The following is a 27999-nucleotide window of genomic DNA, read 5'->3' on the forward strand; positions in this document are numbered from 1 at the left end:
TAAACAGACGTACGCGTGCCATGAGTATGTCACTCACAGTATGGGGGCGGGGCTTATCCAGCCGCCAGCCAGTCACAGCAGCTTCCGGTTCTGTGTTAAGCTAACAACAACACAACCATCTCCTGCGTCTTATTACTATTGCAACCCTAACGACGCTTGTCACAACGGAAATATGGCGGGTTGTGCTACTTAACTTTTCAGCAGGCATTTACGAAGACGACATTTTAATTTATTTTTGATTTAGTCAGTTTTCCAAGCTAATTCACGGTCTCGCCGAGTGAAGCTTCTGGAGTTTTCAAGCAAGGCCAGAAAAAGTATCTGTAAGCAAAAGCCGTACAACCTGTAGAAGATAAAGGTCCATTAGCAAAACTTAATAAGAGCCCTCAAAATGAGAGGTTCTTACGGAGACAGAGACCGAGACCGTGGTCGTGACAGAGGGTAAGAGGACTGCTAAGTTAGCTTGTCAGCTAATGCTAGTTAGTTATCATAAAACCCTATTATATGTTTTTTATTGTCACTAGCAGCGGTTGCATTGACCTTACAGTTCGTTGTCATATTCCAGCAATCCCCGATTCGGATCAAGCAGAGGAGGACCACCCCCGGGTAAGAAGTTTCGGAATCCTGGGGAACGCTTACGAAAGAAGAGATGGGACCTGAACGAGCTTCCTAAATTTGAGAAAAACTTCTATAATGAAAATTCCGAAGTGCAGCGAATGAGCCAGGTATTATGTCCGTCATGTCACAGTCTGACCTTCAGCTGCACCTGTTGTGTTGTTTAGTCTGTCTTCACTTGTTGCTTTTCTTCTCTTTGCTCTCAGTATGATGTTGAGGAGTATCGCAGAAAGAAAGAAATCACAGTCCGAGGCTCAGGCTGCCCAAAACCTGTCACCAGCTTCCATCATGCACAGTTTCCTCGTAAGCACATGCACTCATGGATACACCTGCAGCACTGTGGACAGTTTGCAGACATACATAACCAGAAACTTTGTCGTCCCTTATTTTTGCTTCTTCCAACTAGAATATGTAATGGATGTACTGATGCAGCAAAACTTCAAGGAACCAACAGCCATTCAGGCTCAAGGTTTCCCTCTGGCACTCAGTGGGAGAGACATGGTGGGCATTGCTCAGACGGGCTCTGGGAAGACTTTATCGGTGAGATGTGTCTTCCTCTTCACCTGTACGCACCACACAGATGAATTTCACAGGTGAAAGATTAACCAGTCTTCCATATTTTTCTTCTTTCAGTATCTCCTGCCTGCAATCGTGCACATCAATCATCAGCCCTACTTGGAGCGTGGAGATGGACCCATTGTACGTGAAGAGAAAAGGAGAGCACTAATCACTGAGTAGTCTGCCTTGGAATAACCTAATTATATTAAAGATATTAAAGACCTCAAAGCACAACATAAAACTAAAACTCTAAAGAGAGGATTGATGTGGCTTTATATATGTGCTGTGCAGTGCTTGGTGTTGGCCCCCACGAGAGAACTAGCTCAGCAGGTCCAGCAGGTGGCATATGACTATGGAAAGTCATCACGCATCAAAAGCACTTGTGTGTACGGCGGTGCTCCCAAGGGACCTCAAATACGAGACTTGGAGAGAGGTGAAGACTACTAGAGCATGCAACCATACAGTTGTGTCCTTTTGGGAACCACTTTCGATTAGTCTGTAACTTATTTTTTTTCAGTTTAACTGATTATATTACATACTGAAACATGCTAACTTTGTCTTGTCCAGGCGTTGAGATCTGCATCGCCACTCCGGGTCGTCTCATTGACTTCCTAGAAGCTGGAAAGACCAACCTGCGGCGCTGCACATACCTAGTTCTGGATGAGGCTGACCGCATGCTGGACATGGGTTTCGAACCACAGATACGCAAAATTGTGGATCAGATCAGGGTAAAAGCTAATACTCAAAGGCTGTATCTCTGTCTTTTTGGGGTTTTTTTTCTTTGTTTTTCTGTTTTCTGCTGCTTACTCTTATGTTTGAAGTCAAAGCTGTTTTAGTGTATAGTTTTTTTATTTGGTGGGTTCTCTTGCCCAGCCGGACAGACAGACTCTGATGTGGAGCGCTACCTGGCCTAAAGAAGTTCGCCAACTGGCAGAGGACTTCCTGAAGGACTATGTCCAGATCAATGTTGGCGCTCTGGAGCTCAGCGCTAACCACAACATCCTTCAAATTGTTGACGTTTGCGTGGAGAGCGAAAAGGACCAAAAGTAAGAGTTTGGTGATCTGGTCACATAGGAGTTAACTTCTCACGTTAATAATAACAGCATCTGCTGTGTTTGGTGTGTGCGTTTACATCCCTTTAATTATAATGCATTTGCTTCTTTTGCTTTTCTCAGGCTTATCCAGCTGATGGAAGAGATTATGGCTGAGAAGGAAAACAAGACCATCATCTTCGTTGAGACCAAGAAACGGTGTGATGACCTGACACGTAGGATGAGACGTGACGGGTGAGTATACCAACTCATCCCAGCATCCGTTTTAACTGCAGACTGTAATAAAGAATGGACACCATGATGTCACCCAGTGGTATGGTCTATGCTGAAGTTGGGCAGTTTAACACTGGAGTGTGTATATGGACTGGAGCTATTGGAGCTTTTTAAGCTATTCCACAGCCTTAGCTAAGCACAGTCATTTAGGAGCAATAATTGAAGACTTGTCAAATTGGTCCACTGTAAATATTGAATTGTACTTTTGCTTGAATTGCCCATCACTGGTTTGTAGTACATCAGATGAGTGGTTGTAGAGAAGATCAAAAGAGCAGAGACACACAGACGCACTGTTAAAGTTGCTGATTTGTCTTCTAGGTGGCCAGCGATGTGTATTCATGGTGACAAGAGTCAGCCAGAGAGAGACTGGGTATTATCAGGTACAATAAACACACTCTCTGACATTTCATTGTACGACAGTTCTTTGTACTGTTGTGTTGTGCTGCCCTGAACCATGTTTTGGCTCTGCTTGCATAATTATACAAACTCAACTGAATTAAATTAATTAGCTGATCCTAATCACCTCTTATTCATCTCATGTTGCAGAGTTTCGGAGTGGCAAAGCACCCATCCTCATTGCTACTGACGTCGCCTCACGTGGGCTTGGTATGTCATGTGTGCTCAAGTATAAAGCAAGTAATTTCCTAAGTATAGCCCCACATACATGCAATATATTTCCCTCTTCAGTATTTAGAATGATAATGATCAGTATATATTGATCTGGCTGTTGTCTGCATTTTTATTCGCAGTAAATTTATCAAAGGCCAACCACAAACACATGCGCTGCTTCTCAGATAAAGTGTGTATCTAAGAAGTATGTCATTTGAAGCAGGCTTTCCTCCAGACACTGAAGTCTCTTTGCTTTATTAAAGAAACACTAAGAAAGCCGAACGAAGGATTGATGTTGAATGAAGTGTGACGATGTAAGGGGAGAGGCTAGCCAAGCAGCCCCTTACAGCACAACAGTCCAACTTTGAACCTAATTCTGTGTTCATTTGTTTTCTTTTCATTTTGTTTATTTGTGTTGTTTTTGTTTCAAGTCTCTCTTCTGGCAACTAGAAGCACACAGGCTCTCGGGAGCCTGCAGCCGGACCTAGGCATGACAAATCGAAAGCTGTCTTGGGGAGAAAGACAGCCTGATTAATCTGATTCCCAGACACGGCCGTCTCTGCTGAAAACTTAACAAAGAGCCCGCTAATGAAGCTCTCCCCCCGTCTTCCAGGACACTGGCAGCCTGGGTGATGACGGGCGGGGAGGGAGTGGCAAGCGCAGGGTGCCGCTGGGCTTCCAAAATTTGATCGTATGCTCGAGGGCAGCTGTCGGGTGAGAGGGCGAAGAAGGGGGCGTGGAGGAGGCTGGACTCTTATTTGGCATGCCATCAACAGAGGGATGAACCCAAAGCACTTGCTGATAACATTCACTCATATTCACAGCCGGTATTCAATCGAACGGCTGTAACGGATTAAGAAAACTTTCCCGTAAAGTCCTCGAGGAGATTCAAGTCCATTCAATAACAAACTCATAAAATTGTGCCTAAATTTGAACTTTCAGCTAATGCACTTAAATAGAAAACAGTTTTGTGAAGATGAGCTGCAGTGGTGTGTCACAAGACGATAAAGACAGAAACACCTGCCAGGAAATGAGGGTGGAAAGCAGCCGAGCCGGGCACGGGCGGCTATTCTGGAGACTTTCCCTCTGAACTGCCCCCCTGATGCCAGCCCCCAACACCACCCCCACCACTGGCTGTCCAGGCCAACCTCTCCCTCTGAGGACGTCATGTCTGGTCCTGGCTGGCAGGAGTCCTGGCCTGGAGGAGCCACCTCACTGTGATCAGTCTCCCTCCTTTTCACTCCCCTTCCTTTTTATTCTGTCTTTCTTAATTTGTCTGCCTGTTTCTCTCTCATCCCTCCTTCTCTTCTTCTTTTTTTCACTCCCCCCCCCCACCCCACCTCATTTTGGTCTCTTATTTATCTATTTGTTTGCCTTTAAACATTTCTGACTTGTCCGTTTTGTCCCTTTCACCTCTATCCCTGAACTCACAGCTTTCACTTTCCCCTTTGTCTTGAACTCCTTGGCCTGTTGTCTTTGTATACATCACACCAGATCACCAGGTCAGACTTTCTAAATACCATCATAAGAACTAGAGCACATTCCCTGGCAGAGCCCACTCCCAAATCTCTCTTAAAGAGAACGTCCTCCCTCCTTTAATGTCTGTTTCTTGTTACGAAAATTGAAAAGCTGGGCTCGGTAATACCACTGCCCTTTGACGTGACCTAGGAGGCATTTGGAGCAAGCAGCATCAGTCAAAGCCCGTTCGAAAAAATCTACTTCTTTCACTAACCAATCTCTTAATTAGAAGTTAGTATCATCACTTCTTGGTAATCTAAAAAATGGCAAGGATATGAGATCCTTGAAGTTGACATAAAAGAATCTAGAAGGCCTCTCCACTGACCTCTTCCTCTAGAAACATACATAAGCCCAGCAGTAATGGTTCCAGGCCGATCACGGCTGGGACACACGAAGAAGCACAGTTAGGAGTAGGGTAGGACCGCAACCCAGCACAGTCCAGCTGGAGCTCTGGCCCAGACAGCTTCCAGCTTTGGGAGGGTTGTGGAGGAGTGGCGAGGTTGGAGAAGGGACTGCATTTGTCCGGTGCGCTCTCCTCCTACCCCTGCAGACCTCCCATGACTGGTGATGGGTGGGGGGACAGAGAGGGAAATCCCTAAATCTCTGATTACAGGGTAAGTACTGTACCTAACCCTTCCCCCTTCCCTATTTTTCCTCTCCGCCAGTCTTTGTCATTATGCTTCCAAAACAAGACGTCCATTTTCTCTAATCAGCAGTGTTTTCTGAGCCCTTCATCAACTGTAATGAGAAACAGACCTCTTAACTTTGAGTTAATCTTTTCTGTCAGAAATTTCTCTACATTATATATTTAATTTTAGGGTCACAGCTTTTGAAAATTTGTTTCTTTTTTTAATGTTTATCCAAATTCTCGTACTGCAACTTTTTCCTTAGTTTTTCAGCTTATATTTGACTGCATGTAACCTGTTTTCATGTGTGCACATACTTTATTTCTCTGCTACATTATTTGTTTTTCTAATTGGCACGTTAGGTCATTTTCTAAATGCGTGCAGAGTACAAATAGCCGATGATTTGACTGGTAAGTGATGCTTTCAGAGGACGATGGGTGTCTTGCAGTTATTGTCTGTGTGACTGTTCCCATTTTAAAAGACAAAATTGATGAACACTCAAAATAATGTAAAAGTCAATTAGCGTTAGTTTTGATCTGACTTCTGTTTGCATCTTTTCCCTCCCTGTTACTGACCTCTTCTCCTCTCGCACCGCCCCTGCTGCCAAAGATGTGGAGGATGTCAAGTTTGTCATCAACTATGACTACCCTAACTCATCCGAGGATTATATCCACCGCATCGGGCGTACAGCTCGCAGCACTAACAAAGGCACCGCTTACACCTTTTTCACTCCGGGGAACCTCCGGCAGGCCCGAGAGCTGATTCGGGTCCTGGAGGAAGCCCGGCAGGCGATCAATCCCAAACTGCTGCAGCTGGCCGACAGTGGACGCAGCGGAGGAGGTGAGGAACGGTTTAAGCATCATGTGTTGCTTAAACCGTTTAACTGCTGAGCTCTCTGCACCACAGAAGAGTCTTTATTGATTTGCCTAAATGGGGATGAGCTTTGGTAGTATGTGAAGGATAGATTGACTGTATTTAAGGGTGCAAGTGATTGATCACATAAACAAATGCTTGGGTAAATGAATGAGCTAACAGTTTCATTACAACTCTTAATTCCCAGGTGGCCGTTCCCGTTTCCGCAACTCCAATTCAAACAATCCCAACATGATGTACCAGGATGAGTGTGATCGTCGGATGCGTTCTGCTGGTGGGGGCAGCAGCTCAAAGGATGGCCGTGGCAGCGGCAGCAGCTACAGCCGCGGCGGAAACAACCGGGATGGGGATCAATCCTCTTCTTACAGAGATCGCAGCAGCAGGGATGGAGGACGTAGTTACGGCTCCGGCTCCTATGACCAGTACCAGAATAACAGCAGCTCCAGAGGTGGCTCCGGCTCAGCAGGCAGCGCTGCGGGGAATGCCCCACCTCCTTCATCAGGCCCTCAGCCTCTAATGGCTCAGCAGTTCAACCCTCCGCAGCCTATGATGGGTTTGATGGGGCACTCGCCATACCAGTTTGCGCCTCCTCCGGCATCTCTGTCTGGGAGGAAATGATGTAGTATGTGCATCAGTGTTACACAGCACATCACAAACTACACCCGGGCAGATTTGTGTTGAATTTTTCATTTTATCGCTCTTCCAACATTCCAGTTAAAAGCATGTTTTAGTTGACTGAGAGATCTTCATTTCTTCAACATTAGTTTTCGACTGGCTTCAGGTGTTTGCGTGGAAAACTTTTTTTCAGCTTAAAGTTGGTTTAAAGCAATTCTGTGTTCGTTTAGCTTAGTTTGTTGCAGCTGTATTGGATGGAAAAAAGCAAAGCTGCTGTTTTGTATTGTGAATCTCTTTGTGAGCTACTTCCAAGAGGTTGATAGTGTTATTTTCTGTGTAGGTATGGCAAAGGAAGGTGTTGAAGTTAATTTTGTTTTTTCTGTTTCAGATCATTGTTGGAAGCCAAAAAAAATCCTTCTGAAATATTAAAAACAGATCCTGATGTGATTTAAAAAAAAAAAAAAAAAAAAGTGGGTTAAAAACCTTTACCACATTGGAGTGTTTTTCTTTGAGCTTTACCTCGATCTTGTTACGTAAGTGCAAATTGAGGCCTTACCAACTAGTGATTTCTAAGTTTGTATTTACTAACAAATCTCCTGAGGCTTACCTGTTTAGAGGATCACCAGTGTGGTCTGGTCTTTGCAGCAGTGATGAATGAGATTTCCTAGCAAACAGTAAGTCCCCTTTTTAAATTTGTTTTTCATGTTTAATAAAGTTCTTTGGTGTACAAGACATGTTTGTGTGTTTCTGTAAACACTTGAACACTTCTTTTGATCACCAAGAATAAATTTTATTTCCCCATTTTACCAGTGTTATGCTCTCACACATTTCAAATGTACATAACAGAACTGCGATATCTGGCATTTAACAAAGCAGTCTTACTGGAAATTAGTGCAGTGGAATGTGATCGGGATCCTGTGGGAGGAAGTGTTCAGCATGGCTGTCATGCATCGCAGATTGTAGAAACGATCTGAACACGTCTGAGACGGACACCGCGCTCAGAGCACCGGAGTGCAGCTCAGTTTGCATATGCTCAAGTTTTCCATTTTTCCGAATAAATGCTTACACAACAACTCAAATGTCAAACTAATCTCAAAATTGAACTCATAGCGTATTAAAGATGACTATATTAATAGTATCTGAATCTGCACGCCTCACATGACAAACATGTAACAGATGAGAAAAAGAAAACTGAACTTTAAATAATATTAGAACTGCAAAATAGGCACATATGGCAGAAAATACACAGTTTTGATGTTAACAGTAAATTTTGTTCATTACACAAGATTCGAGGGGTCAGCTAGAAAAACAAAAGTGTTAAAACAATCATTCTCTGTGATCACAAAGTGCACTCAGTCAATGTGAAAGAAAAGCAATCAACGTAAACAGACACCACAACAAGTTGATTCAGTTCAGCCTCGTTTTGCAAACTTAAAGAGTCGCTTTGTGTTGACGTTGGGTTTTGCAAGCACTGTGTCCCATTTTTCACCGACCGTAGCATGCTGATGTGAAGGTAAACAGCTGATAATGGATTTCGACTGCCTGAGGTGAAAAATAAAGTACACCAAATAACCTAATATGCACACAGTTGTTGTAGTTTACTTCCTTTGTAGCACTGTGCTTAAAAAAAAAAAAAAAAAGAAGGAAAAAAAACAACTGCAACAACTATGAAGCGGCTGTTGCAGGTTTGTTTAAGCAGCCACATACAGCAGACTAGACCTAGACACGTGACTTGTTATAGCAAAGCGTACACACATTACACTGACTGCGCATGAGTGTAATCAGAGGAACACAATCAATACCAGTCAAAGAAAGTACAACATGACTGCAAAGGAAAAAGGTTTCAGCAGGCCTCCAGCTCAGGAGTCAGTTTAGGGGGTGGGGGCGAGTCTGAGAGCAGAAAGTCTGTCAGGTTGTGGTTGTGTTTAAATGCTATAGGTTCCCCCATTTCTCCGGAGGCGGAAACTGTTCTAGACTGCCGCTCTCGCTGTGCTCCTGCTCTCCCATGGTGAAGGTTAATCTGTACTGCAGCTTCACTTTCTCCTGAGACACAAACACATGCAGAGAGAGGCTAAGTATGACAGCTTGAATTAATGCTCTGGGACAAGAGGAATGACAGGCTCCTTGACCTTCCCATCAGATGACGGGATTCAAATGGACCCATTATGCTTTTCCTTATTTTCTGTCACATCTGTAGTTTTTGTTAAAATTCATTAATCATGGGCATGAATGTCAAAATAATTTTGGGAAAGGGATTTCTTTTAACTTCTTGTTTTTAAAGGCTAAAAAGTGGAATGCTATACAAAAAGAACAGTCCAAAGAAATAATTAAATGGGGTACAGCCCAGTGCAGAGTTGCTTTCAAGCTTGTGTTTAATTCTGCTTTCTCATTAAATTAAGTTGGGGCTTCATTTTTCTAGATCTGTTATTCTTTTTTCCAACCTTGGCCAAGATAATCAGCACTGAAAATATGCTGCACTTATCTATTGCTGAACAGTTTAAAGGCTCTTTTTTTCTGGCCTTTGCTCAGAAATGTCCTTGTGATGTCTGGCTATCTATTCTGTGAAATATCCGGACCTACCTTGTTTGGATTTGCTAGCAGCAAGATCTGTGTGACAGCAGCAGGAGGGAGGATGGGGTTAAAAGCGGGGAGCTCCGCCCCTGACGGGGGCTGCAGCTTCACGGCCATCGTCTGCAGTTGATAAATAAAAACAACATTAGGGTTTTGTTTCTCTCCCTCTTTTTTTTTTTTTTTTTTTTTTTTTTTAACTGAGACACTAAATCAGCAGCTGTGGATCTCATTTACTCCATCTGACAGAGGGGACAAAGGCCTTGGACTATATCAGTGCTGACCTTTGGAGCAGTAGTCTGGAAGTTTATGTTGGTGACAGGCACAGGGGCTGACGAAAGCATGGAGATAATCACCACCAGAACATCGGGTCGAGACGGAGGAGAGTCGCGAGCGAAGTGAAAGAGAACCCGCAGACTGTGGCTGTCAAACACAGTTACAGGTAACAGACTACCTGCAGAAAGACAGGACAGAAAGGAAATTAGTTCATCATATACCCAAAACACTCAAAACCAAACAAGCTTCCTTGGTATAAAACCAATAAGTGATCTCGTTTACTTACTGGGCTTAATGGATTCTAAGGGTACAAAAACATCAGTCAGAGAAACGTCTGCAGAAGAAACCTCAGTGTGAGAGGGAGACACATCCAGCAGTGTGGCTTTAAGGCTGGGCTGGGAGTTGGGAACAGGTGCAGGAGGTTCAGCGGTAAAAGCTGGAATTGGATTTGGAGCGATGTTTGTCCCAGTCTTGTTCTGGAGGTCTCTCAGAGTCGGTTTAGACTGCTGCTTGTCCCTTAGAGAAGAAGAATGAGCAACTCTGCGTCAACTTTTGCTCTGAGCTCTTAAATGATTTTGATCTGCTTTTCCCAGAAACAGTAGTTTAACCAACTCCTGACTCAATGTTGATGCTGTCCAAACTACAAAACTACAAAAGTATTATGGCCATCTAGGAGCCTTTTCCTATGAATTCAGCAAAAATGTGATCGTGCTCAAATCCTGTTAGGTACCATTTGACCTGCAGGCCCTCTGGAGGTAGAGACTGCTGCAGCAGGGTTTTTCCCAGCAGGTCCAGTTCATCCAAGGCAGAGTTCCCAGGAGTGGAGCCAGATGAAAGAGGCTGAGAGTGGGGAAGCGGATCTGGACTCAAAAGGAGACTGGGCGCTGTTGCGATATCTGTATCTATGCTGTCAGAGGACTGAAAGTTTAAAAAAAATTAATAAATAGAAAAAATGAGTACAGGAAAAAAATATGAGAGCTTCACAGATGCAATAATAGATTTTCTCCACCGCTCACCTGGAACGAGTCCCATGCTGTGGAGTCCTCAGGCTGTGAGGCGGGGTTAGAGGTGTGTGTTCCTTCACTTAAACCTGTGTGAGGTGCAAAGTGTTGTAGTATTTAGGAACAAAAGTTTTCTTTCCCTCAGTTTCCATTCAGGACTCTGAGATTTAAGTTGTATGCTACATACGCCTGTCTGACGTGTTTTATTACCAAGCGACATGAGTTCGTCATCAAGGAGACTAATCCCCATGTCCCCATGTGAGGGAGGGTTTAGGCTGTCTGTGGGAGTGGGAAACTCTGGGAAGGAAGGCGGCGACTGTGGTGACGTGTCCAATCCTGACAGATCTAGCAGCGCTGTCCCTCCTCCTGTGAGAAATCCATCAGTACTGTTGATCCTTCACTAAAAGATTCTTTTAGACAGCTCATTGTAACACAGTAAAATCTTTTTGGCTTCTTTAGTGTTCAAAGCTTCACCCACCGGTTTGTTTCTGTGTGTTTAATGTGTTGTTTCCATTTACAATCTCCCCTTTCACCTGCTGCTTGTACAGGTTGATGACTTGAGTCAGGCTGTCGTTGGCCTGCAGGATCTCCGCTGAGGAAAGATGACAAAGTGCTCATCCTTATCACTGGATTTAATCAGAATCGCCTGGCTCTGTTAGAAAGACTGCTCATAAACGGTTGAACCAAAAAAGAAAAATAAATTCATGCGCTAATAGAAACCATCACTTTATTTCTTTAAAAAAAAAAGAAATACTATGAGAGAGATTTTTTTTAGACCATCTATAGGTCACCCTTGTTCTTGAAAAATCAAGAACACTTCTCTATTCCTCTGAGATCCGACCTCACTGTCCAGGGTTGTGTGGTCAAAAAGTCCACTTCACTCTTTCCTAGAGTTACATCTCTACACCTCCACAATTATGTCATCTGGACCAACTCTTCATAGTTGCCCTCACTTCCTCCTCTCTGTCTCCCATTTTCTACATTCATCAGCTCCTCAAAGTACTCCTTCCATCTTCTCGACACACTCTTCACTTGTTAGTACATTTCCCCTAACCTGGCTCACACCCTTTCCAGGTCGATCGCTCCGTCCAGTCAGTCGGTACAAACCTTTTTTCTCATTCCACAGTGTCCAGCCTCTTATACAACTCACTACAAACATTTGTCCCTGTGTCTACTTTCCTCACTTTTTCTTTGGTAGCCTCCTTTGAAAAATTTCCCTCACTTCCTCATTCCATCCATCACTTGAGTGATATGATAGTGGGAAAAAAAGGAGAGAGCTCCTATTCAGTGGCAGATGAATAATAACTAAGCTCACCCAGAGCCTCGTCGTTGTCCTCCGTGTCACTTGCCAGTCTGAACAGTGTTGGCCTCATTTTCTCACAGCGCTGATACAGGTCCTGACCACACAGCACACACGCCACGTTAAAAAAATACTTTAAATGGAGATGGCTTCAGGTTGATTTACAGCTTGATCTTTTGATTTAAAGCATCTGTCTTTTTCTCACCTGAATGAGTTCAGCATTGCTCTGATCGGTAGCCGTGCTGTCGTAGTCCTGCAGAAGCTGAGTCAGTAAAGTGACGCTCTCCTTTACCTCCTGAATGGCATTCACCCGCTTTGACACCTTCTCTGCACGCCTCTGATCCTAAAACCAACGAGACACAAACTCACAAACTGCACACATACCGGGTTTTGGCCAAAAGCAAGTGCACATGTAGGAAACAGTCATGAACGGACCAAACTGTGGTGACCTGTAACACAACAAACACAGCCAGAGGCAGTAAAGCAAGAGCGCAGCAAGGTCAGGGAGAAATCAGTTCAGGTTCATGGATGAGAGCAAAGACTAATTCCTGTTAGACATGAAATGAGTACAAAAGACTGAAACACCCACAGGGCAATTTCCCAATTTCCTCTTTCAGTTATTGCTCCGCTCTGAGTGCACCATTTTACTCCTGTTCCTAAAAATCACACATCGCTGCACTGAATGAATGTGGTGAAGAAAATAGGAAGGAAAAGGAAAGAGTGTTTACCTCTTGGACCATTTCCTTAATGAGTTTGTTGGCGGCTTTGAGGTCTTCGGGGTGCGAGCTGTTCAATAGGCGAGACAACATCTGACAAAGTAGAAAGTCAGAGTTCACATGAGGAAGAACATCAGATGCTAGTTCATCACATCTACATAACTCGTTCATATATTTTAGTACGAAAGTCCTTACTTTGGATTTCTCTTCATCTTCAAAAATAGCATTCTTGGGTCTGGGTGGAGGAAGGTTGAGTAGCTTGTCAGGTGGCAGCTCAGGATCTTGTTTAACAATACCTGATTAACAAGCAGAGAACATGAAGGTGTTGAGTTATTTAAATATGTCTAATCATTTTCATTAGTTGATTTACCTCATCTGTTACAACGTAAGGCATTTTTATCCACGTGGGCCTATTACTTTAATTTTCAGCTCCAAATGTTCAACTCTATTACAGCATCTTCATCTTCAAGTTCAGCATAATTACTCTTTAAAAATGGGTTTTGACAGGATTCATCAAATGACAGATCGACTCTTACCTTGTTTTTTCAGCATTTGATAAGCGTCTGAAATCTTGGCTTCATCTGGTAACGCCAAAGTCCAGCTATAGATCAACTCCAAAACTTTTATTTTAACTGGCTCAGGGGACCGTGTTCCAAGGTACTAAATTGGAGATGAAACCCAGGTCATTTGCACAAAAAGCTCAACAACAAGAGAGAAGGAAAAAAAAGACATGTATCAAAGAGGCACAGACACAAAGAGACCTAAAGTCCTACCTTGGGAGAAACAACTTTGATGAGTTCATTGAGAAAACGGAATTTGCCCACTTCACTGTGAAACCTTTTCCCGCAGTTTTTCATACAAGTCTCCAGGACCTTGAAATTGAAGGGTAGGAAAAAAAAAAATCTAAAAATGGCAAAAGCTGAAACTAAAGCATCTGAAAATAACTGAACAGATCCTGATTCTGATCTGAACTTACAAGTAATGCCTGCATGGCCTCCCACTCTTGTGGAGACTGGATCTTGTGGGCCAGGAGCCTGGTGGCCAGCTGCGGTCTATGAACATGTCACATTTTTGGGGGTGGTTTATTTAAAATAAATGATGCATAAAATTATTCAAAATTCTAAAATGACTGCTGACAAAAGCTCTTTCCTAAACAAACAAAAACAACAACAAAAAAGAAAATCTGTGCTCAATTTCTATTACCCTTGCCATTTTCAAAAACAACTAGAAATCGGCATAATATATGTGTTGATATAGCTACAGTTACCAATGTTGTAGAAGAAAAACTGTCCTTTTGTAGAAAAGATGAATATATCTCTGAAGACATGATCACAAGGCTCAGTAAGACTATAATTATGTAATGATGTGTAAATAATGTCTTGGCCCTGGGGCCAGCTCTTACCCCTCCAACTCATTGTTGAGCTGGTCACAGAAGGCATGGATGCTACTCCAGTCTGTGTCTCTGTTTAGTGGATTTGTGGCTCTGTCTGAAATGGGATATCACATAAAAAATGTATAAATGTTACTAACCTTTCCGAATCTTATTATTTTTTATGTTTAAATGCTTATGTTTTCGGATTTGGTTACTGCGAGTTGTTATAATGTCCTAGTATCTTCCTTCAGTTAATTACATCCATATAAAACTAATGAAATATAAGCACAGCGATACAGCCTAAATATAGCCGCCAAAATGCCTCTAAAACGCTTCTCTGTGGCAGTTTAAGTAAACATTACAACCTTTATTAATCATTTTTGGACGTTTATGCTATGTTCATAAATGAACTACAAATATTTAACATACTGGCCACGGAGTGCATGAGGTCTTTCACTAAACATAAGGTTGTCTTGTCGAAATATAATGTACAAAACTTGGACTAAGCAGGCTAGAAGTGTATCCCAGCATGTCATCAAGCAGACTACATGGGACAGGTGCTAACTGAGTGTAAGGTTAGCTAGCTTGCTGTCGACAGTCACAGTCGTGTCACAGTGTCTTCTCGAGCTTTTCCACGAAGTCACAGGTTTGCTTTAATCACAGTCTATCCTATGTGAATGCAAATTCTGGGTCCCACGATCTTGCCCCCAGCATCCCGGTTTAGCTATAGAGTCGTAAATCCAAAGCCAGCATGTCTGTGCTGTGTTGACAGCTGGAAGGTAGAGCTCCGCAGCTAGGTTAGCATCCTGGGTGTTACGGCGGGGTCCGAGTCCCCTCTAACGGGACAAACGCAGCTACGGTGAGCTTTCATCTCATCTACAACAACTCACGGATAGTAACTTGTCAGTGTCGGGGTCCCCGGACAACACGGGCGCAGGAGAATAAGTTTAAAACACTCACTGATACGTGACTCCAAACTCTCTGCATCGGGAGGCGCAGCCATAACTGCGAGATTTATGTGGTGCCTCGATCTCGCGAGAAGTGGATGGACACGTAGAAAACAGAGTTGAATGACATAGAAAGCAGAAATAAGAAAAAAGAAGGCACGGCCAGTTTTGAATCGGTCTGTCAAGTTTGCACCCGGACAATAAACTTATAATTACAAAACTTTTCTTCCTAATTATAGAGAGGCGGCAAGAACAGCTCTGTGTCTCCCTCCAGTGGCAGCTATTAGGCATTTCATAGATTGTGGAGCACAACTGCAGAGCTAATAACGGACTAAGTTTAAAATATCAGCCCCGTGTAACAGACCAGAGGACTGGCAGTGTTTCTCTAACAGTTCGCTTCACTTCAGGGGCTCGGTGCATCTTTGCGGTGGAGGAAATAGCATCGAGCTGAAACGAGTAGGAGACTTGTGGTCGTGGTTTGAAACGCTGGAGCAATGCGCGGTCGCTTTACTTGCCTTTGTTTATATTTGACAAAAACAACACGAAAGGGGGGGAAAACATAAACTTCCTTCCTTCCTGCTCTTGCTGTTTCGCCACCACGACGTGCAAGTCTGGCCGCAGAGAAATAGTTGCAAAGGTAGATGCTTTGCTTCCTGTTTCCTCCGAAAAAAAAGCCAGACCTGCACCACTTGTATCTGATCTCTCCGACTCTGACACGGTGCCATGTTCTGCTCCCTGCCCACTTGTGAAAAGTCGCACGAGAAATGGCATCACCGAGAGTTTTGCTGGAGTGGTGCCGCGTCACATGCGCCACTTATCCCGACGTGGAAATAACTAACATGTCAACCTCATTCACAGATGGACTTGCGTTCTGTGCTATCATCCACAAACACCGCCCTGACCTCATGTGAGTAATGCCATATGTTAACAGAGCTGTCATGGCTGTGCGGAGTGAATTGTGCCTTGCTTCTGACTTTCTAACTCCAGTTTACCCCTATCTGTTTCTGTTTAATCAGAAGCAGAGGGGCCCGTGTGCACTTTGGTTAATCTGCTGTCATTTTGCTAATCTGCATCTCTTTTTAACCCTTTCTTTGTCCAGTCTCATTGGCCTGAAATCGGTTAATTTGTTTTATTTGACACTGAACCACTCCTCTGGAATCATCTCATCTCTGATCTTTTAATGCTTTTTGCTTCTATTGTATTTAGAAAAGTTCATTATGTAGTTAATCATCAACTTTGTCGCTCATTTATTGTTTTTTTGTTTGTTTTTGTTTTTAATTGAATCTCTCCAATTTCTTCACTTTACTCCAGAGACTTCAGGTCCCTCTCCAAAGATAATGCTTATGAAAATAACAAGCTGGTGAGTTTCTGATTAGAAACCAGAACGAAAGCATCCCGCATCTTTGTTTCGGTTTATTCACTTTCATTCCCTGTTTCTCGCCTGTGGGCCTGCAGGCGTTTGAGATAGCAGAAACAAAGCTGGGTATCCCTGCCTTCCTGCATCCGAAGGATATGGTTTCCACCAAGGTGCCCGATCGTTTAAGCGTCATCTCCTACCTTGCTCAGTACTACTGCTTCTTCAATGGGAAGTCTTCGGGTGCGTTTAAGATAATCTGCCTGTTGTAGCCCCTAATTTTATGTTGTTGTTTCAGGCTGAAGTTTGCTGTCCTGCTCAAACATATACAGTTGAATTAATATTTTGGATGCAGTGTTATCCCTCACTCTTCAGGTCAGGTGAATGAAATCAGACTGGCCCGTCCTCAAAGAAACAGTGCATGCACGGTGATTTGCGTGTCTTATCTTGACTTTACAGCAGGTCCTGCCAAATTGTGGTCATCGCACGGCACTTCCTCACACAGCCTCTCGAAGAGCAAAACTTACCATCATCCAAAGAGCATGAAGGTGAATGTTCACAGGCTATTTTGGTTCTGATTTAGTCATCTCTGTGGTTGTCACTTGAGCGACTGGTTTCTCTTCTGTTTTCAGAGCTTGACTGACAGCAAAACCAGTCGAGAGGAAAATGTTTCTGATGCGAGGCCGCAGACTGTGTGCAGTTTGTGTTTGAAGTCCGTGCACCTGATACAGAGGCATTTGATAGATGGAAAAGTTTACCACCGCAGCTGTTTCAGGTAACAGAAGGTCACAATGCTGTGCAAAAGTGTTAAGCCACCTCGAGGTTTCTTTATATTTTGTTTCCATGGAGCCAGAATTTCTTGTCACTTTTTAAAAGTGGTCTTGAGCAATAGTTTTTCAGAGTTTCTTTGGTCATTGGCTGCTTTTTTGCTCATTTTTAGTAAAGTCCTTGTAGCTGTTTTTCTTTTTTGTTTTTTTAAATTTCATGGTTAAACTGCTCAACACTGGCCTATGAGTCATTCCAGCATAAAAACTCCACCCAAATTAACGGATGAAACAGTGTTGTGTTTGCACATCACACACTACTTGGTGAAGAACCAGTTTTAAATTGTATATTTAGGCACTTTGTTACTAGCATCCTGTGGCAAAAGTACGTCATTATTTCCCATTTATTTAGCTGAATCTATCAACAACAACAAAATGCCAGAGATAGAAAAGTTTGCAGGCATGAAATAGTATTTTTGCACAGTTTAGAAAGAGTTATTAGTTGAAAACTAGACATATCTCAGCATGGTGTGCAGTAGGTTTGAGGAAACTGGACAGGTGTGTGATATAAAAAAAACATTGACATAAAAAAACACGAGATCAGGCTCAATTCTTCTGAAAAGTACTGTAATACAGTAATATCTGATCATATTTGACACTCTTGATTCAGTAGATCTGGTAGATTTAGATTTCTCTTTTGTATTTCAGGTGCAAAGTGTGCCACGCAACTCTTTTACCACAGTCTTACACGCAGGGAAGTGACGCTGGCTCCTTGATCTGCGCTTACCATGCGACAAACAGTAAAGGTACTCACGTCGACGTCAGCAGGCAAACTGGATCTCAAAGTAAACTTCAGACAGTTTGTTATTCTCTGGGTGGACAGCCTATCACCAGCGTCCCTAATTACACAAAGAAAACAGAGTCACAGGACACACTGAGTTGCAAGACAGCAGAAACAGGCGGGACAGAAAGGATAGATGGAAGGACTCGTCCTGTTCCAGCACCAAGGCGGATTTCTGTAGGCCCTGTTCCTGCAGCCAGGATCAGAAGTTCACAGACTGTAAATAGCTCCCCTGCTGCAGGTAAACTGGCACACTTGTTTTCTTGTAGCTGTTCAGTCGTAATTATTACATTCCTGCTTTCTGCGTGTATTCTGGTCATACATCTGTTTCTCTGTTAAGACATAATCATTATGTGTTTTGTTTTCCTCACTCTTTCTCTCTGCAGGTGCAGGTGGTTTATCCAGTCCAAGCAAATGTGCAGCCAGTCCGCCTCAAGGGTAAGTGTGACAAAAACAACCTGTTCATCGCTTCCTTTTGGCACGCACTTGTCTTTTCTTATGCATCTTTTCTGATTTGTATCTAATCATTTATTAAATGCTGAAAAACGAATTGTCACATTTGCCAATAAAAATATGAACCCAGACCTGATTTAATATTGGCCAGGGTGCTTTTCAAGGTTCTTACCTTGGAGCTCTTTAGCATTTTGGGAAAGAAGAGGAAGTTCCAGGAGGCTAAATTGAGTGAGCAGTGAGTGTTAGTGTGGCCACATTAGTAAAAGTTTGCACTGACCTGGATTTGATCCTGGGTTACAAATTCTCAATGCACAAATCCGTCTGAAACGTGTCAGTCTCACAAAAACGTTGATGTTCCGGCTCTACACAGGTTTGAGGTATGTTCTGACATCACAGACACTCTTGGCTTAGGATCTAAAAACAACTACAATAGAGAGGCTTGAACAGATGACCTTGAAGGGGAGATGGGCCAAATTTAAATCAGATGTTTTCTTCCCTTTGTGGCCAAAGTCAACAGACTTAACAGCACATCGTGTGTTTTGAAATATAGGTGCGAAGTTTCTGTGGTGGAATTCAAATAAATAAAAGAAAATGCCCATTCATAAAATGGAACAAGAGATAAGGTCTTAATAACTGACTTTCTTCAATGTGTTTTTATATTCCAATACTCTATAGCACCAGCCCAGTCAGCGCTAGATCTAAAATGAAAAGCAGCCATCCATGGATGGCCCTCGTGCATCCGGGACCTTGGACACAGCTGCCTCCAGCTCCACCTCCACTTCCCACTTTTCGATCCAAATCTGCTTCTAACTTAGATGGGTCGTCCAAAAGACCCAAAGTTCCTGCTCCAAATCCTTTTGAAGATGTGCAGGAGGACGACTCTCAAAGCGAGGTTGCTAAATCTGAATCTGAAGACCAAAATAAGCCTTTTTTGGGAGCTACCCAATCAGAGTGCAGCACCTTGGCATCGCAGGAGGCTGAAGAAAAAAAAGCTCTCCCACAGAAGAGCCCGGATCTCAGAGGGCGTGTTGACGTTGCAGAACCTGACCCAGTAAAAGAATTGACTGCAGATACTAACACAGAGAGACCTTGTGGTGAAAGAGGTGGAGATGGCGGTCAGATTGCTCCATCAGATGTGACAGAAGCAGCAGGTCCGCGTCCCATTCCTGCTTCAAGACAGAGTCGCATTTTACCCAGAAGTCTTTCTGTGCCAGCCATTGCGTCTGACCCTTGCTCTGCACCTGTCGGTGAAACACAGACGGATGAAGCTGCCACATCGTGGCGAAGTAAGGTACGACAAGAGATCAGAGTTAACCAATAAAGGCCAAACATTAATGCACGTTTCACGTTCTACCAGAGGACAATCTCGTATGGCGTTTCTTACAGTTTTCCATATTATATATATTTTTTATTTTCAGCCTTCCTGTGAAAACGATCCTAAGGCTCAAAGACCCACATTATCCAAATCAAATACCGTTCAGGACCTCTCGCCTTGTCGGGGCCCCGCACCTGGCCATGGATTCCCACTCATCAAGAGAAAGGTACAACAGCTGGATTTAAAACAAACTCAAAGGCCACAAAATCTAATTCTGAGTCATTTCTAGATGTGCCTTTGTGTCATGTAGATGCAGACTCATCATTAAGATGAGACGTTTTGAGCAAACTGAGTAGTTTACCCAGAATAACAAGGTTTAGTCACTTTTTTTTGTGTGTGATTTATTTAAGAAATTATTTATTTTTTGAAGTCTTGAGTTTTGGTGATATTTGTTGCTTGACAGGTGCAGACAGATCAGTGCGCTTCCCCAGAAGAGCTGCAGGTGCAGATGAGAGAAGTGGATCAACATCTGGAGACACTGGAGGGAAAAGGAGTGGAACTGGAGAGGAACCTGAGAGGCTGCAAAAATGGTTCATACTAAATAAAATAATTTATTGGCACAAAATTCTCAATATTGCGAAGCCGCTTTGTGTAAATACAATTAAATTGACACTTCCTGCTTTTTTATTTCAGATAAACAGGAGGAACAAATGCTAATGGAGTGGTTCTGTCTTATCCACGAGCGGCATGTTCTGATGTGCCACGACACGGAGCTGGTTCATCTGTAAGCGTTTTTTCACTTGTGCGGCTTTTCTTTTTTTCCGTGTTTTCTGAGCATCGTAAACACATGTGTAATTTTTATTTCTCAGGACAAAGCAGAAAAAGCTGGAGGACAGGCAGACCGACGTGGAGTACGACCTCCGGTGTCTCTTTAATAAACCTGGTTAGTATGTAGCTCTGTGCATTGTTCAGTCACTTTTATCACCCACTGTATTTGACATTAACGGGAATTACTGATCTCCCTGAATTGTAAATAATTCAGGGATCAATATTCTTTCATCCAAGGTTCTGTAGGCGTGATGAAAGGTCTTTAGCAGAAAGTTGACATAACTGCCATCAGACTTTTGCGTGTCTGGGGTGATTTGTGACAGCATGGCTGAAAGGGTGAAAAGGAATGTTTACAAGCCGAGACCTGCTGTGACACGGTTCAGAGACATAGTTAGAGGGGTTAGGGGGTTAGAAGTGTAGAATCTTTATGATCATGTAAGAAAAGTAGTGAAATTGTGAACAAGTGAAATTGTATGCAGTCCTATTTAGTGCACAGAAGGCAATCTAACTATCTCAATCAGTGTGTGTTTGAATGTGTATGTATGTCTGTGAGTGTCATTATTATTGCACTGTTGTTCACAGCTGTGAATACTGGTTGCACGGGTTAGTGAAAGGAGGCAAACTCTTCAGTGTTCATTTATTAGTTCTGGGAGATGTGCTGTTTTTCCAGTCTGTTTGCCTTGTTCCAACTGCACCGCCTCCCTGAGGGTAACAGCCAGGATGTGTGATGTGCCCATCAGGATACTGTGGGCTTTACTGTGGCACCAGGACCTGTAGAGGTCCTAGAGAGAGGAGCACAGCCGGTGATTTTCCGTGCTGCGCTGATGACCCTCTGGAGTGTTTCCTGAGCAGCGCAGCTTGCAAACCACACCGGGAAACAGTTCCGCCTGTACACTTTAAGCTCCTTGGCTAGGGAATTGTTTTTCAGGAAACCTCAGGGAGCGAAGTCGCCACTGTGCCGTCTTGATCAGCACAGTTGTGTAGGTTTTCCAGGTTAAATCATCATCCAGATGCAGGCGCAGAAACTTCAGTCACTACACAGTCCCTGCTGATGTGATAGGCTAAGGGTCTGTTTCTCCAGAAGTCCATTATTTCCTTAGTTTTTGTGGTGTTTAGGAGCACTTTGTTTTTCCACAGAGAGGACAAAGACTGATGGTCTAAGAAGAAGACCACAGACAAAATTCATGGGTGTAGTGAAGGAAGAAATGCAGAGTGTTAATGAGGCAGATGAGACACTGCGGTGCTAAAGGGAGCAGCTGGAAAGAAGAATAGATGATGATCCTAAAAGAAGGAAAGAAGACCCAGTTAAACAAACGTGACATAGTAATAGACTTGGTCATTTATTTGTTTGGGAAAGTGATCTAGTTTTGGTCACTGTGAGGGAACAGAGTCTGAGATTTCACTAACCTTTGTTCCTCTGTGACCTCCCGCGCTACAACACACCCACTGCTGTGGAGGGTAACAATGCTCCAGCATTTCCTCCATTTGAAAACTCGCTACTGTAAGTCTAGACTGGTGGAAGTCCAAACAGTTTAGAGATGGTTTTGTGAACTTTTCAAGCCTGATGAGAAACAGAAACACCAGCTCACACTTGACTGTTACGTCTGTCACTGAAAACACTTGTTTCTAATCACATATTTGAATTACCAGTTAATCTTAGAGGGTCACATACTTTTGCCATTCACAGACTGGTAAGTAACACTGGATCCTGACATGCTTTTTGAGGCTAAATGGTGCAACAAGAACAAGAAACACTACAAGAAGGCTCTGAGTTGACTCTTAAAAGGCACTGAGATGAATTAATATGTTTCTATAAGAATATTGTTGCTATCTTATCAGTGGAATCCAATGGAGATCACTGATTTGTTAAATGAAATCTCATTGTGTTGAACTTTCATTGTCATCATCTGCACACACAGACAAGAACTGGAGTCAGGAGGATCGAGATAAAGAGAAGAAGCTGATGGATGAGCTGGTCACCATCATTGAACAGAGGAACCACATCATCAGCTGCCTGGATCAGGACAGACAGAGGTACTTAAGGAAAAAAAATCAATTATGCTTTTGCATTTGTACATTTTATCTGAGTGCAACTTTGTTTTTCTGATTAGGGAGAGAGAAAATAACGTGCTTTGGGAAGATGTAATGAACAAAGGTAAGATAACGAGCCTTCTAATAAAAGCTCTTTGGTACTGTTTTGTATCTTCTGTTTTGCCTGTATGACGAAGGCAGAAAGAAATTGATTCGTTGGATCACAAATAATGCTCTATGTCAATGTTTGCTTACTGCTTAATGTTTGTTTTGCTGCTCTTTCATCTCTTCTCAGACTTCCAGAAAGAAGGATTAAAAGAGCTAAGGAAGCCCAAAAAAGATTTCAAGCCTACAAAAGTACTAAAAATCCTGAACCACAAAGAAGAAAGCACGAAGAACTCTGTGGATAAAAAGAGTTGAAGAAGTGTCAGAAGCTCTCATTGTTCATGTGTGAACAGTATGAAATATGCACTTATTAAGTACATGCTTACTAATTATGTGTTAAAGCCCAGCTCAGTAACATCACCAAACAATTTGTATTGTTCTCAGTCGGCACGATGTATACATTATTATTAATGTGTTTTTTCACTCTAAAAATTATCAACATCTTATTTTTTATGGTATTGTATCACATACTTGTGGGTTTTTTTAAGTGTGCAATAAATCTCATGTGTTAAGTATTGTCTGTAGTGCATTTGAATTCAAAACAACAGACAAAAAATATTTAATATACACGCACAATGTACCTGTTAACACACCAGTAATGTAGGATTATGTTCATTCTCAATTTTGCAGTGTTTTTTTTTTTTCTTCACTATGATTTTAAGTAAAAGGAAAATAATAAAGAGCAGAGGCTGAAAATACTTGGTGACTCAAAATATGAGTCTTAATTTGTGGTTCTAGAAGATCTTATTCTGAAAGTTTGTTTGACGTCTGAACATTAATGAAAAAGGGAGAAAAACGTGTTGGCTGTCAAGTCTAAACGAAACCCAGGTTAAATTGCATTTAATCAGAATCAGAATACTTTATTGATCCCTGGGGGAAATTATTTTTTGTTACAGTGCTCCATTATAAACCAACATTAAGACAAGACAGACAATATGCTAACTTAGAATAGTACAATATATACATATATATACATAAGTCACTCATAAATAAATAGCTGGAAAAGAAACGTGTAGTTGTAGCAGTAACCAGTGTGTTAAGTGGATGCGTTGTACAGGGAGATGGCCACAGGTAGGAAAGATTTCCTGTGTCGTTCAGTGGTGCTGAACGACAGCAGCTGCATTTATGTTAACAAAGAAAATTATCTGTTTCTCATAGTTTCAAACAAAAAGAATGTTTTCCTGTATTAATACTGTTGTATTTTGTTTCGCAGTAAAATTAGGGGTCATAAAAAGCTGCAGGCTCATTGACAGGACTGCAAAAAATAAAGAGAGAAAAAGACAGAAATACCGCTCGTACGACAAATGGCGAATTTTATTTATTTATTTTAATTACAACAATCAACTTTTTTTGTTGTTTGTTTTTTGGGATTTAAAAACAATAAATAAATGTAATTGTACTGGAGTACAAGTGGAAAGAAAGTTCCTTTTCCTGTTTTTCATCCGGAATATTTTCCAGCGCACCAAACCACCGGAAGTTTAAGCTTCGTAGCGTTCATGTGGGTCCGTGTTAACAACAAAGTGTGTTGACTTTCTTCTACTGTTTGAGTAATATTGTACGTAAACTTTAGGTTAAAACATGTCCGACAACGAAGATAAGTAAGTAATGATGACACTTTGATGAAATTCATATTAAAATGCTTGTTTCTTTAGTATAACTCGGCGCGAACTAGCATTGTAGCTAACGCGGTTAGCCACACTGCTAAGTGCTCTGTATAAACTTATTGACAATTTGCTGTCTTTAGAATCTATTTATTGTCTTTAAAAACAAAACTTTGTGTCAAATTTGCAGCTTCGATGATGGAGATTTTGATGATGCCGAGGAGGATGAGGGATTAGATGATCTCGAAAACGCGGAAGACGTAAGTTGATGACTCTCTTAACTGGACAGCACAGACACTGCTTTGCTTTTGTTGTTTGTCGTCAGTTTTATTTTAGCACTACTGATCGCTGCCTTTGTATCATGTTTATTGTCGGTTGTTTTCTGGTGAATAGGATGACCAGGAGAACGTGCAGATCCTGCCCGCGGGAGAGGGCCAGCAGGCAAACCAGAAGAGGATCACAACTCCGTACATGACCAAATACGAGAGGGCCAGAGTGCTGGGGACACGAGCCCTCCAGATAGCGTGAGTGTTTCTTCATTGTCATTTACGGCTTCACGGTTAGGTTTAAGGTTAATCATGCTGGAGGTGTTGACGTTCCACGTCCAACTGATACAGAGGTTATAAGATAACCTTTATTAGTCCCACACGTGGGAAATTTGTTTTGTCACAGCAGGAGTGGACAGTGCAAAAGTTATGAGGCAAAATTAGAATACAATAAGAATAAATACAGTACACAACTGTACAGAATAGAATAAAATAAAATACTATATACAGTAGAATAAAATAAAATAAATATACAATAAGATAAAAATAGAATACAAATACAAATACTATATACTATATACAACTGAGTAAAAATACAACGATGACAGAAAGGATTATTGCACTTAGTATTATTGCATATGTATGGATGTGTGTGCTTGATCAGTTAGTCTTTATTATGGAGTCTGACAGCAGTGGGGAGGAAAGACCTGCGAAATCTCTCCGTCCCACACCGTGGGTGCCGCAGTCTCCCACTGAAGGAGCTGCTCAGTGCTGTCACAGTCTGCTGCATGGGGTGGGAGATGTTGTCCATCAGGGATGACAGCTTAGCCGCCGTTCTCCTGTCACTCACCACCTCCACTGGGTCCAGAGGGCATCCTAGAACAGAGCTGGCCCTTCGGATCACCCTGTTCAGTCTCTTCCTGTCCCCAGCAGAGATGCTGCCGCCCCAGCAGACCACACCATAAAAGATAGCAGAAGCCACAACAGAGTCATAGAAGGTCTTCAGGAGTGGGCCCTCCACTCCAAACGACCTGAGTCTCCGTAGCAGGTACAGCCTGCTCTGCCCTTTCCTGTAGAGGGCGTCTGAGTTATGAGTCCAGTCCAGTCTATTGTTCAGATGAACACCAAGGTACCTGTAGCTGTCCACAGCCTCAATGTCCATACCTTGGATGTTCAGTGGTTGCAGTGGAGAATGCTTGTGCCTGCGGAAGTCTACCACCAGTTCCTTGGTTTTACTGGCGTTGATCTGGAGGTAGTTCAGCTGGCACCAGTCCACAAAGTCTTGGGTCAGACCTCTGTACTCCTTGTCGTCCCCATCAGTGATGAGGCCGACTATTGCAGAGTCATCAGAGAACTTCTGCAGGAAGCACTGGGTGGAATTGTGGGAGAAGTCTGCAGTGTAGATGGTTTATGTTTCCCACACCAGTCTGCCGATATTCCTGAAAACCTGACATAGGAGTTTCCACTTTTGTCTGTGAAGGTTCTCAGTCATCCAGGTTTCCACTTTTGTGTTTATGAGAGCAAAGCATTTCATAACTATCAGAGTGGGTCGTAAGGCACCACAGTCGGTGAGAGTGAGATGTTGAAAATATTCGTCCACACTTCTTTGGTCCTTTTGTCAAGTTTTGTCATTGAATATAGAACTATGCTGAAAAGTAATGTAAAAGAGTACTGCAGTATTTGAGTGCATCTGACTTTCTGGTATAGTACATTGTGTTACTTTGTCTTTTGTAGGAGCAAAGGTAAGGACCATGAATAATTGAGTGAAGCTGGTGCATTTAATGTCATATTAATATAAAGTTAATTAGCACCAGAAATATCAGTTTACCTGTGATTAGAGTTCATGTGTTACAGATGATAGTTGGATTCACGTGAGCACCTTCTGATCTTAACCTTAGTGAGATTAATGGGTTAGCAAGGTAAGACGAGGCTAAAGCCAGCGTTTTCAGTGTCACAAAGATGGCTTTCCTTTGACCTGGCCAGATCACCACAGTAACTTCTGCTAAATACACAGCCTGGTCAGCAACATGTTGTGGTTAAAGTTTTAGTTTAAAATCATTCAGAAGTGCCACATTTTTACTGATTTTTTTTATTTTTATTTCCAGTTGCCTGTAAATGTGATATAGATTCTCTGCTGAAGTGAGATGTTTTGTAAATGCTACCTGTAGAACTTAAAAATGTCTCTAATGCTCACTCGACCCATTCTGCGCTAAAGGAGAGTCAAACATCGTGTCAGACGCCCCCTTTCTTATATGTGAGCACACAAAGAGCCTGAGTTAACAAAAACAGTTCTGTGATGACACCTGTCATCTTTGACTGGGGTTTTAGGTTTTGTCAAGCCAGATAGTGCAGGGAAACCTAGCTATGTTGAACTTCATTTGTAGTATATGCCTCTCATTTACCTTCTACAAACCATTTCAATTTTTAAAAAAGAGAAAGGAAACTCTGCGGCACAAAGTAAAGCACAATCAAAAATGACTTGCTTCCTCTTAAGGCACTTCCACCTGTCAGTGATTAATCCAGACTTCCTTAAATACTAACCCTCAATTACCTAAAAGAAGAAGACATGGTGTTTGTAGACTGAGCATTGAAAAAAGGCTCTAACACTGTACTGATGTGGTTTACCTGCTGACTTGTCTCCAACAGGATGTGTGCTCCAGTTATGGTGGAGCTGGAGGGAGAAACAGACCCGCTGCAGATAGCTATGAAAGAACTAAAGTAAGCCATAATTTTCTTTGATGACTTTTTGTCATTTCTCTTTTTCATGTGTGAGTGACATTATTTAAAGAGCAGGTGACTGTAACAGTATCTCTGTCTTTTTGTCCTCACCGACAGGAGCAGAAAGATCCCCATCATCATCCGCAGGTACCTTCCCGATGGGAGTTACGAGGACTGGGGTTGCGACGAGCTCATCATAACTGATTAAACTACTTATGAAGCAGTCTACGCTGACAGATCAGCCTAAGCTGCTTCACAGCCACCACCCTAACTGGTTTTACAGCTACACAAAACCCAGTGGAGGAGTCTCCTTCACGCCCACTCCCAGATCCAGTCGCTGTAATTCTCCAGTGACTGTAAACATGAGGTGTACTGCATAAGACTACTTAAAGACTCAAAATAATGCAAAACAAATTAGTATGCTGTTTATAGTTCATAATCCTGTGAACTTACTTATTGTTCTCCCCTCTAACTATTTGTTTAGTGTTCATCACAACCCAGCTCATTTTTTTCTTCTTTCTTTTATCTGGTACCCACTGAACTCAATTGTTTTAGCAGCTGCAATGCTTCTAAGAGCCACAAGGGGGAGATATATCTCAGTCAAACACTTAAGTTTTATAAAGGAATCCTGTATTATTAAGTATTTGTGTTTTTGAAAAGAGGTGATTGTAGTGAAATTACAGTTTTATTGTTATAAATAAAGATTTTTGTATAAAGAGTTTGATTTATGTTACTTACACTATGAAA

General features: G+C 42.4%; 4 protein-coding genes across 9 annotated transcripts; 3 read left to right on the forward strand and 1 right to left on the reverse strand.

Annotated features, from left to right (window-relative positions):
• Window positions 1–81: 81 nt before the first annotated feature.
• Window positions 82–8373, forward strand: LOC120742560 (probable ATP-dependent RNA helicase DDX17). The gene is made up of 13 exons (XM_040045946.1): window positions 82–438; window positions 563–722; window positions 819–915; window positions 1019–1152; window positions 1246–1311; window positions 1462–1603; window positions 1738–1898; window positions 2044–2216; window positions 2346–2456; window positions 2814–2875; window positions 3042–3101; window positions 5858–6088; window positions 6309–8373. Exons 1-13 carry the CDS (start codon window positions 389–391, stop codon window positions 6737–6739), a joined length of 1878 nt encoding a protein of 625 aa, XP_039901880.1. The 5' UTR covers window positions 82–388; the 3' UTR covers window positions 6740–8373.
• Window positions 7505–15716, reverse strand: LOC120742559 (ADP-ribosylation factor-binding protein GGA1-like). 3 transcript variants are annotated; one of them, XM_040045943.1, is made up of 17 exons: window positions 15432–15716; window positions 14000–14084; window positions 13574–13649; window positions 13371–13469; window positions 13134–13257; window positions 12793–12893; window positions 12610–12690; window positions 12087–12224; window positions 11897–11978; window positions 11060–11173; window positions 10792–10947; window positions 10597–10670; window positions 10311–10498; window positions 9867–10096; window positions 9589–9758; window positions 9317–9427; window positions 7505–8779 (listed from the first exon to the last, which is right to left on the reverse strand). In XM_040045943.1, exons 1-17 carry the CDS (start codon window positions 15685–15687, stop codon window positions 8669–8671), a joined length of 2196 nt encoding a protein of 731 aa, XP_039901877.1. In that variant the 5' UTR covers window positions 15688–15716; the 3' UTR covers window positions 7505–8668. The 3 variants fall into 3 exon arrangements, with proteins under 3 accessions (XP_039901877.1, XP_039901878.1, XP_039901879.1); XM_040045944.1 differs by lacking the exon at window positions 15432–15716 and adding an exon at window positions 14930–15122; XM_040045945.1 differs by lacking the exon at window positions 15432–15716 and adding an exon at window positions 14860–14963.
• On the forward strand, window positions 15450–23182 carry LOC120742558 (MICAL-like protein 1). Of its 4 annotated transcripts, XM_040045942.1 has the most exons (16): window positions 15450–15553; window positions 15775–15823; window positions 16228–16276; window positions 16372–16513; window positions 16730–16818; window positions 16903–17045; window positions 17743–18116; window positions 18262–18313; window positions 19004–19619; window positions 19747–19869; window positions 20107–20233; window positions 20337–20427; window positions 20513–20586; window positions 22391–22505; window positions 22583–22626; window positions 22798–23182. In XM_040045942.1, the coding sequence occupies exons 4-16, from the start codon at window positions 16429–16431 to the stop codon at window positions 22920–22922; spliced, it is 2058 nt and encodes a 685-aa protein (XP_039901876.1). In that variant the 5' UTR covers window positions 15450–15553; window positions 15775–15823; window positions 16228–16276; window positions 16372–16428; the 3' UTR covers window positions 22923–23182. The 4 variants fall into 4 exon arrangements, with proteins under 4 accessions (XP_039901876.1, XP_039901872.1, XP_039901875.1 ...); XM_040045938.1 differs by lacking the exon at window positions 15450–15553 and having other exon boundaries at window positions 15655–15823; XM_040045941.1 differs by lacking the exon at window positions 15450–15553 and having other exon boundaries at window positions 15655–15823; window positions 18268–18313.
• Window positions 23183–24123: 941 nt separating this feature from the next.
• polr2f (RNA polymerase II, I and III subunit F) lies at window positions 24124–27971 on the forward strand. The gene is made up of 5 exons (XM_040045864.1): window positions 24124–24265; window positions 24459–24528; window positions 24662–24792; window positions 27181–27252; window positions 27370–27971. The coding sequence occupies exons 1-5, from the start codon at window positions 24246–24248 to the stop codon at window positions 27458–27460; spliced, it is 384 nt and encodes a 127-aa protein (XP_039901798.1). The 5' UTR covers window positions 24124–24245; the 3' UTR covers window positions 27461–27971.
• The last annotated feature ends 28 nt before the right edge of the window (window positions 27972–27999 follow it).

The sequence above is a fragment of the Simochromis diagramma genome, unplaced genomic scaffold (genome assembly GCF_900408965.1).
Source record: "Simochromis diagramma unplaced genomic scaffold, fSimDia1.1 OVJJ01000150.1, whole genome shotgun sequence".
In the NCBI taxonomy this organism is placed as follows: domain Eukaryota; kingdom Metazoa; phylum Chordata; class Actinopteri; order Cichliformes; family Cichlidae; genus Simochromis; species Simochromis diagramma.